Source organism: Pundamilia nyererei, unplaced genomic scaffold (genome assembly GCF_000239375.1).
Source record: "Pundamilia nyererei isolate P.nyererei 1_Seehausen unplaced genomic scaffold, PunNye1.0 scaffold00121, whole genome shotgun sequence".
Taxonomy (NCBI): domain Eukaryota; kingdom Metazoa; phylum Chordata; class Actinopteri; order Cichliformes; family Cichlidae; genus Pundamilia; species Pundamilia nyererei.
This window is the reverse complement of record NW_005187522.1, coordinates 923,659-934,056: the sequence shown is the minus strand read 5'-3', so window position 1 is coordinate 934,056 and position 10,398 is coordinate 923,659. Positions and strand designations below refer to the sequence as shown.

The window sequence follows — 10,398 nt, the reverse complement described above, 5'->3', positions numbered from 1 at the left end:
TTCATTTCCTCAACAGTACTTTCCTCACAAGACCTAAACAAGTAAATCATGGCCTTGGACAGTGACAGTTATGATTACATACACTTTAATGAGACTCACAGCAGCGAGACCGAGTATGACATTAAGATATCAGAACTTTACTATCCTGCTGCTGTCAACAGTCTCGTCTTCTGCATCAGCCTGCCTGCAAACAGCTTCCTGCTGTGGGTCCTCTGGACGGAACGAGCTTGGAAGATCACATCGGATATTTTACTTCTTCAGCTCACAGTTTCTAACCTCTGCCTCACTGTGACATTGCCTTTTGCAGCCTGTAATGCACTCCATACGTGGGTCTTTGGAGAGTGGGCCTGCGGAGTAGGTGTAGGGATTTATTTTCTGGGACTATTCACCGCCGTGGTGATCCTCACTGCCATGTCTTTGCATTCTTATGTTACTGTGGTTCAGCCTTGGTGCTTGTCTGCACAGGCCTTAACAAAATATGGTGTTCTCATAGGTAGCATTGTGATGTGGCTGGTGTGTGCTGCTGCAAGCATTAAACTGGCTGTGAGTTGTAGAGTCATCGAATTTGCTGACATGAAAGTGTGTGTAAATTTTGTGGAGTCACTAACCATGAAACTCACTGAAATCTACACACAGATTTTTCTTTTCTTTCTCATTCCTGTCCTTATCACTTCATTCTGTTATGTTCACATGTGGATAATGGCGAAGCAGGGCAGGATAAACAGCCAACAACAGCCTTCAAAATTGATTTTAGGCATAACTGTCAGTACTTTTCTATGTTTGGCCCCTTATAGCATCCACATGTTTATACAGTCTTTGCTACTATTGGATTTTTATGAGTACACACATGAACTGATATATGCATTGCACTATGCTTGGTTGATCATTCATTCCATCATTCACATCTACTGCTGCTTTATCCCTTTGGTGCATTTAATAGGAGTACAAAGGTTTAGGAGGTATCTTCCCATGCCGTGCAATACATTATCACTGTGCAGAGATGAGACTAAAACTGACAGTCCAATGGCATTAATCCCTCTCCAAAATGAGGAAGAAATTTGAATTTACTGTAGCATGCATGCATTAGGATGAGACGGGTAGATGCTGGAGAATTTGATTAGATAAATTAGCTGAACTTAATATAGTACAAGCAACAGTAACAAGAACAAAAAATGGGCAGCACCTATTAATGATAGAGTCTGACTTTGTTGATGCCAAAGGGGTGTACCACACAGCAAGATTAATGGCTTAGTGACCTGAGTTTTCTGTTACAAAAGTGACTTTGTTTTTACCTGGCTAAATCACCATAGTAACACGCTGAATACCCAACCAGAGAAAGTTGCTAACCACCTTTGTAATATTCGTTATGTCCCACATGGGTTTTCAGTTTTGTTGAGCCAGGTAAGACAAAGAAAGCCAACATTCTCATAATTTACCTCTTTGGTAGAGAGTGGTACATAATGGCAAATAAATAAAAAACAGCTCAATTAGTCAAGCTTTATAGAAAGACAAATGCTACATCTGCTGCTTCATGCACAGAAAATTCAGGGTGTTCTGTGGTTAGACTGGGATTCTACCAGTTACTGCAAAGGTGTCCATCATATAAAGAGAAACAGAAGTGACAATTTCATTTTGACATTGTGTAATGTGTTGTGTTTCAATACCTTTTCTTAATGTTTTTATCTGTGTTTATATACTTTCTGATCAGAATCTTCTATTTTATACTTCTACTACTCCAAAATGATCTGTTGATTATACTGTACATTGTAGAAGTGATATTGTAGATCGGTCTCTATGATTACATGTGTTACATTTTCTGTTGTCAAAAAAATCACTTTCAAAGTTATTTTTTATACATTTGATATCATGATTATTTTCACGTTTTATTTCATGTAAAGTATTCTCAATGCATTTGATTTAAAAAAATAAAACTAACGTTTGTATCTTGTGGAAGTTTATTCAATATGAAAGAGATACCTTTTAATATTTTCTTAACAGCATACTTTCTTTTTCAACAAGCGAGTAACTAGGAAGTAAGTAAGAAAATTTCACTTTGACCTGTCGACTTGAAATATCCATTTTCTCTTTCTAATCATGTTGGACAAATTTCCTGGTGCAGATCAGTTAGAGTGAAGTGTGACTTAGCATGATAATAGAAAAGGCTCAACGATTGATCCAGCGTGTTAACACCTTGCATGTTCAGTTCAACAAAGTAGGCAAGTTCAGCAGGTGCAGACTCAGCCATCAGATTAGCATGTATGAAAAACAAATAACCAAAAAACAAATAACCAAAAAAACAAAAACAAAAAAAAATTGTTGCTGAATGTCCTTAATTTAACCAGTTTAACCACTAATACAACATCTTGAGTTTTCATAATCATGTTAGAGTTAATATATTATTACATATAACTGCAAGTTGTTTATTTCTGTATTTCTAACATTTATCATTATTAAATATGATTTAATAGTTAAATAAAAGAAACAGCTGCATGAAAATCAAAGATTAATTAAAACGGGGTCGAGCCAGCAGGTCTTTGTACCTTTCTCTGTGTTTCGTTGCAGGTGGTTTGGTGGGTGGATCCCAACTGATTTCTGCCCTCCTGTGAAGCTGCGTTTCTGGGCTTTCTGTCATACACCTGCAGGCAGTCTGCTCATTGAAAGCTGTGTAGCCTGTTTTAGACTTTCTGCTAGTGGTGTGTGATATTTGTGCAAGTTTTGATGTGATACCAAGTAAATACGGGGCCAGTATACTAATACTTTTAACTTATAAAAGCAGCTTATGAAGGGGAGAGTGGTGCGTCATTATCTACAAGATTAACACATTTTAAAAACCACTAAAAAAAATCACTGTGATTTTTACTTTTCATGATAATGAATGAACACAAGACCACGCCTTATAACTATCCTTGTGTTTTTGGGAGACCTGGAATGTCTTTAGACTTTTTCTGTATGCTGGTGGTCTGGGTCTGTCTGAGGGATTTACTTCCTCCTGTCTTCGTTTCTTTTGCTGCTCATTCTGTGTGAAAGCTCTTTTTATTTATACTAGTTTGTCACAGTACAGGATTTGTGTTCGCAGTGTTTTTATTTGCAGTTGTGAAGTACTTCTACACAATGCTGCACTTTCTCACTCACTACAGCTCTGTGCGATTGAGTCACCTGACCACAAGACAACTAAACATAGTGGAGCAGGGAAGAAGGGGTGGCGCAAAGTTAGGCAGGATGAGAGGAGTGGTGTTTGCACAGACACGTCAACTTTCTGATGATTGGGAGCAACGCACTAAAGGTAAAGGAGCAAAACAAAGTATCGATCCTATCATGCTAGCATTGATACCAGCAGTGGTATTGATACTACCAATAATCAAATTGATTTAATAAATGTAAAAATGAGCATGCACCAGCATTTTGGATACTGGATTTAATAAACTGGTCTTTATTATCAATGCTGCAGCAGGATGTAAAATGCAAATTGGGACAGCTTACGCTGAGAGGTACAACCAAGTAGCTGGGATAATGTACAGGAACATCTGAGTTGCATATGGACTTGAAGTCCCTAAGTCCCAATGGGAGACACCAACAAAGGTGGTTGAGAACAACAGGGCTAATGTCCTGTGGGACTTCCAGTTTCAGACAGACAAGCAGCAGCTGGCCAAGCAACCACCACAGTGGTGGCTGACAAGGAAGCGAAGACTGAGGTTGTGATAGATGTGGCAATCCCAGCGGACAACAACATCAGAAAGAAGGAGCATGAGAAAATAGAGATGTACAAGGGACTGTAGCAACAGCGGGATGTGGAAGGTAAAGTCCAAAGTGGTCCCAGTGGTAAAGGAAGCATTAGAAGCTATAAATCTGAAATTGGAAGACTGGCTCCAGCAGATTTCAGCACAACATCAGAGGTGTTTGTCCAGAAGATTGCAGACATAGGAACACCTAAGATACTGCTCAACACCCTCAAACTATCAGGCCTCTGGAAGAGAGCCAAAGCTTAAGATTCACATGCATACTATCCCTTCTAAGGGGTGTTTTTTTTTTTTCCATTTTTATATGGGAGGGTAACAATTACTGGAAAGTGTAACTTAGGATAAAGAGCGTGAAGTTTTAGTTTAACAACAGTGACGTGTATGCTGTGTTTCATCAAGTTATTTTCAGGTTTTGCAGTTCATATGATTGGGACCTTTTATTGTTATTCTGCTGTAGCAATTTTAAAAGACATTGACCTACTGAATATGCTGTACATATTATTAGAAGTATATTTTAGGTTATCATTGTCAGTTTTTTCAAGGTTTGCTGTATCTTTCCAATTTTCAGCTGAAAATAACTGCTTTCCAACAAGTTTTGGGTACTGTCCTCATAATCACATTTTAATATCATCAGCAATATTCATGTGTTTTGCAAAAGAGAAAAAACTGCAACTCTGAATTACTGTGAATAAAAAGAGGAACTGTAAGTTAACACAAGAACTTCACAACTTTTCCAGCACAATGCAACTGACCACAAGGCATGACAGCTGATGATTTGGGTAAGTGATTTCTCTATCCCTGTTACTTACATAAGGTGAAAACTAAAACTCAACAGTTTGTGTCATTTTATTGGAAAAAGAAGAGGTAATGTACATACATTTTATAAATCTAGTTTTGTGTTTATGTTTTTTCTAGAAAACAGACAATGACAAACAACTTCACAATGAGTGACCATGGACTGAGTGATGTTGCATTTCTTTGTGAGACTGACTTTCCAACTTTTACTGGCCCTTTCTTCATCTTGATCTTCATCATCAGCGTCATAGGCAACAGCCTCCTCTTATGTGTTCTCTTCATCTACGAGGGCCTGAAAAGTATCACAAATATTTTCATCCTGAACCTGGTCTGCTCTGATTTGATCTTCACCATCACACTTCCATTCTGGGCCATTGATCATTTACACCACTGGGTCTTTGGGGACTTTGCCTGCAAATTTCTGACTGCTGCATTCTTTGTTGGGCTGTACAGCAGTGTCATTCTACTGACTGCCATGACAGTGGATCGTTTCATTCTCGTGGTGCTGCACAACTGGCCGAGCAACCAAGTTAAAAGGAAGAGGTGTGGAGTTGGTGTCTGTATAGCTGCCTGGGTCATCAGCATCTCGGCATCCCTGAGCGATGCTATGATAGTAAAAGTAGTAGACTGGGAAAATGTTACCTATTGCGGGCCTGAATTTGATGACAAGCTTGGACGTTATCTCCAAGTATCACTGCTATTCTTCCTCCCATATGCCATCATTATTTTCTGCTATTCTGCCATCCTAATGAAAGTTTTACAAGCTTTAAACAGAAAGAAGCACAGAACTGTTGCTGTGCTGTTGTGTATTGTTGCAGCCTTTTTCTTTTGCTGGGGGCCATACCATATTGTGCTTTTAATTAAATCTCTTTATAAACCGATAGGTTGTAAGGCAGAGGAACAGTTAGCAGTTGCCTACCATATTTGTGAAATGCTTGCCTATTCTCACTGCTGTATGAACCCTCTGCTATGTATGCTCTCACAGAAGATGCGTAAGCATCTGTTTAATCTTTTATGCTGTAAAAAACTGTGCAGGAAGAAAAGAGAGGAAGACACTGGCCAGAACACTTCTGTTACTCGTAATGTAGCTTTCACAACTGTGAGTTCTGCTGTTCAGTTGGAACTGCATCCATTAAACATACACAGTTGAAATTAAACACCAATTGAGTCTGTAACTATTTTTATTTGATTTGACATCTTTTATATATTCACCTGAAATTCTTTTTTAATGTGTAAAGTCAAAGATTTATGTGTGTAAAGATGTGTATTTCACCGCTTTAATCAGCTGTGCCTGTAAAAAAGAAAATGTTGCTAGAATCGGTTGAAGCTCTTTTCACTTCTCTGTTCTTCTGGTATGCCAGGATAGACTGGGTTGGAAAAGAAATGCACTGACAGCAGATTTTTGTGATGGCTGATAGAGTCAGACTGGTCAAGTATGAGTGCAATAACACAACCATGGAGAGACTCATTGAGCAGTACCTAAAGTCACATGGAGTGCAAGCACACGGTAAGCTCTCCGTGGCATTTTATCTCTTTTGAGTAAGGTGACAACATAGTAATGGGAAATGATTTATGTAATTATTAAAATCTAAAAGGTTTCAAAGAGAAATATAGGAAAATGTTTTTGAAAAAATGACTCTGGATCTTATATGGGTGTGAAATTAAAGTGAACTCTTTTTACTATTTCATTACAAAGGCAAAAAGAAAGGTCTCGCATTATGAACTGAATCATTAACATGGGCTTGGTTGTTACTGCAATAACTAGTGGGTATTTAAGACTTTCATTTACAGATCATTTGATTTACTTTTGTGTGTGTCAGTAGAATTCGGGTGAAGGCACACTGACTTTGTTGGTCAGACCTGGACACCTGGAGTTCTGTAGCTGTCACGGTTTTGTTTATTTATCCGCTGCCTTGGTCTCAGTTTGAGATCTTGTTGCTGATTGTTGGTACTCCTGCTTTTGTATTTCTCTCTGTATGAGAAGAGGCTGACTCTCAGTTGATGATTTAAATTATATGCACGAACTGATCAACAGCTTATTGACTTCTCTCTTTGTTTGTCTAATATGTTAACATGCTCTGATTTCAAATTTCAGTTTGAGAAATTCAGTCTTCTTTTAAATCTAGTTTCACTTGGGAATTACCTGCGAACATGGTGTCAGTCTTTTTGCATGCATTCTTAATAGTCAACTCTGACTTCTGTATTGCATATCTGGACCACTCTAAGTTAATTGATGTGTAATATGATGTGCTTTGTTTGGTATCTTTCATGTAGTTTTTTGTAGTTATCTATTCTTGCTATAAAACTGTGCAGTTTTACAACGGAAAACTTTCGATGTTGATCTACTACACTGGGCATACCATCAGAGATATCATAAATCTGTCACTTTGATGATATCATGGATCCATTTCATTTTATCAGCAGGAAATACTTTCTTACCAACACAATGGTTGGTATTGTGCTTTTACATAAAAATTATGTAGTCAGCATTTTCATGCTTTACAAAAAACAATCATACATCGATGTTTATGTGTGTTCTGATCTGTGCAGCATGTTTGTGCACCATTATATGTCCCTGATAAGTATGAGAAAAAAATATTCAAACATTTGTGTTCCAAACAGTCAGTTTGTGTCATGGTCCGCGGCCCGGTGTCTGAGGAGCAGATGGGATGCCCACGACTACGGGTGTGGCTGTCGTCTCCACACCTGCATCCCATTCCAGGCGATCATCAGGAGGACTATTTAACCCCCGCTCAGCTGGCTGCTCCACGCCAGTCCGTTAGTCACCATTCAGCGGTTATCGCTCGGTGTGTTTGAGCCTACATCTGCCTGTCCTCCTGCCCGCCTGGAGTTCGAATAAACCACCGGTCATCATCTCCTCCGTCTCCCTGGAGCTCTCCCGCAGACCCTCACCCCTCTCTCCGGTTCCCACGGCCCAGCCCTGATCGTAAGATAAATAACTCTACCCCGTGTATGCTGTTATCTCCCCGCTCCCCAGTAACTCTCTTGCCTTTTCTGTTGCAGCCTCCCACGGTCCTGATCATGGCGTTCCCGAGTTGTTTGTCTCCCGGTCCCTTTGTTTTAACATTAACTCAGCGTGTTTTCCTTTGACCATTCCAGGACACCCTTAGTTCAGAAATAAAGTTTATTTTGCGTGCATCTCTGCGTATTGTGTTTGCTTCTGGGTCCAGCTTGTATGCTTGAACTATGGTTCTTGACAGTTTGAGTTTCATTTTCAACTTTCAGTTTTACTATGAGAAAAGGATTGCATATGGATTCTTTTTCTTAAAAAAATGTGACCTTTGGTAAGGAGGCATCTTTGACTTAATTTGAAACAAAAAGAGGAACACTGATTTGTTTAAGTACATTACAGCTTTGTCAGCACAGCTCAATTCAACAGAAGACTTGACAAGAGATGCTTGAAGTAAATTGTTGTGTTTGCTCCTCTAATTTTGTACTTTACTAGAATGCATGGTTTATGTAACATGAAAAAACTAAAACTAAAAGCAACAGTTTGTGTCATTTTAGAGAAAAAAATTTAGCTTTGTGTTTATGTTTTCTAGAAAATTAACAATGGCAAACAACTTCACAATCAATGAGGCTGCCTATCTTTGTGAGACTGACTTTCCAATTTCAACTGGGACACTCTTCATCATCAGTCTCATAGGCAACGGTCTCCTCTTATGCGTTCTCTTCATCTACGAGAAACTGACAAGCGTCACAACTATTGTCATCCTGAACCTGACCTGCTCCGATTTGATCTTCACCATCACACTTCCATTCTGGGCTGTTGATCATTTACACCACTGGGTCTTTGGGGAATTTGTCTGCAAATTTCTGACTGCCGCATTCTTTGTTGGGCTGTACAGCAGTGTCATTCTACTGACTGCCATGACAGTGGATCGTTTCATTCTCGTGGTGCTGCACAAGTGGCCGAGCAACCATGCTAGAAAGAAGTATGCAGTCGGTGCTTGTATATCTGCCTGGGTCATCAGCATCTCAGCATCCCTGAGTGAAGCCATAAAAGTAAAGGTGGTAAACTGGTATGATTTTAACTATTGTGAGGATGGATCTGATGAACAGCTTGGACGTTATCTCCAAGTATCACTCCTATTCTTCCTCCCATTATTATTTTTTGCTATTCTTCAATCCTCAAGACAGTTTTACAAGGTTTAAAGAAAAAGAAGCACAGGGCTGTAGCTTTGCTGTTGTGTATTGTTGCAGCTTTCTTCATTTGCTGGGGGCCATACCATATTATGCTTTTAATCAAGTCTCTCAATACAAACAAAGATTGTAAGGTACTGAAACGGTTAGCAGTTGCCTACCATATCTGTGAAATGCTTGCCTATTCTCACTGCTGTATGAACTCGCTGCTGTATATGATCTCACAGGATTCGCAAAAGCATCTGTTGAATCTTTTGTGCTGTGAAAAACTGTGCAGGAAGAACAGAAAGAAAGACACCAGTCAGAAGACTTTTGTTATTCAGAATGTAGCTTTCACAGCAGAGAGCTCTGTTGTTAAGAGTAACTGAACACTGATCCATTAAGCTGGCACAAATGAACTGTTGGTTCAGTGTGTAAATACTTTCATTTGAATTTACATCTTTTATATATTCTCTTGAAACAATATACATCTATTTTTCAGGTGTTTAATGTGCCAACTAAAGGATGTATGTGTGTAAAAATGTGTATTTTATGCTGCACCATCACTTTCTGTTTCTTCTTTTTAAAATGTTGCTTAAATACAGTGAATCTGTTTCGTCTTTTCTGCTGTCTCATGGGAAAATGTGTCTTTTCTGTGGCATGTGAAGATTATTCCATTAACACCCATTTTTTGGCATCCCAGGTAGAGTCAAACTAGTGTGATATGCAATACAATGAGCAGTACTTTGAGTGACATAGGGTAGGTGCTTAATAGACAAATTTATGTAATGCAGATGTGCAGATATATCATTTAAGAAAGAAAATGTCGATGTTATGCAAGCAACAATGTTTGCTGTGACCCTTTGTTTCTTTGACTCTCAGCGACCCCTGTAGGCTCACTTAATGTAATTAAAGATCTCTGTCATATTATTGCTTCGCCATTTAAAGTGGTCCTTTAAATTAAAATCGAATTCTATATACTTGTTTTGAGAAGAAATGCCCAGAAAGTAATAGTCCTCCCAAAAGTGGAGTCACCACTCCACCTGAAGGGAAGGGAAATCATTGATCATTTAACATTAATCACAGTGTAAGATACAAAACAGAACAGTGGCAAAGTACTGACATTATTTATTTAAGTAGAAGTACAGACACCTGCGTTAAAAAAAATACTCCAGTAAAAGTTACAGTACTGAGCCAACTTCTTTATTTAGGTAAAAATAGAAATTAAAGGATCTGAAATCTATTAAAAGTAAGATAAATTTAAAAATTGCTCCGTGAAGCAACTTTGCAAAAGTAACTGAACCTTTGCAATATTAATATTGATATTTCTGTTCTTTACATCCTGGCTTCTTTCCCATGCTGTCAATCTCAATATTGACATGTCTGATTTCTTTGAGTTTCTTTTCATGTAACCCACCTCCTCCCCATCTCCACCTCAGGCACCTCGGCCAAAGCTCTATTCAAGCCTCAGTCTTCATCTTCACCACCACCTCCAGCGTCTAGATTCTGGGGGGTTTATCAGAGTCTTATCACGAATTACATTCATTTCTTTGTCACAATAAATCATGTTCAATTCCTCCAAGTGATCTCTCCTTATAGAAATGATGATAAAATAATATTAGTACACGAGAGTACAAATGTTAGTCTCATCTAAATTCTATTTTTTCCGAATCTACTCACCTTAAAGGAAGAACACAAGCAGTGAAAGAGAATTTTAAAAACT

The 10,398-nt window shown here is 38.6% G+C and overlaps 1 protein-coding gene across 4 annotated transcripts in view; it reads left to right on the top strand.

Annotated features, from left to right (window-relative positions):
* LOC102215667 (chemokine XC receptor 1-like) overlaps positions 1-9,079 on the top strand; it is a 12,423-nt gene extending 3,344 nt beyond the window's left edge. The window contains exons 1-3 of one of the 4 annotated variants that reach the window (XM_005742523.1): positions 3,227-3,283; positions 4,475-4,516; positions 4,653-5,689. In XM_005742523.1, coding sequence (XP_005742580.1) covers positions 4,663-5,682 — 1,020 coding nt within the window. In that variant the 5' untranslated portion in view covers positions 3,227-3,283; positions 4,475-4,516; positions 4,653-4,662 and the 3' untranslated portion in view covers positions 5,683-5,689. Of the gene's footprint in view, positions 1-3,226; positions 3,284-3,999; positions 4,517-4,652; positions 5,690-8,869 lie in introns of those variants that run through there. The other 3 variants (XM_005742522.2, XM_005742526.2, XM_005742525.1) reach the window with 3 other exon arrangements.
* The last annotated feature ends 1,319 nt before the right edge of the window (positions 9,080-10,398 follow it).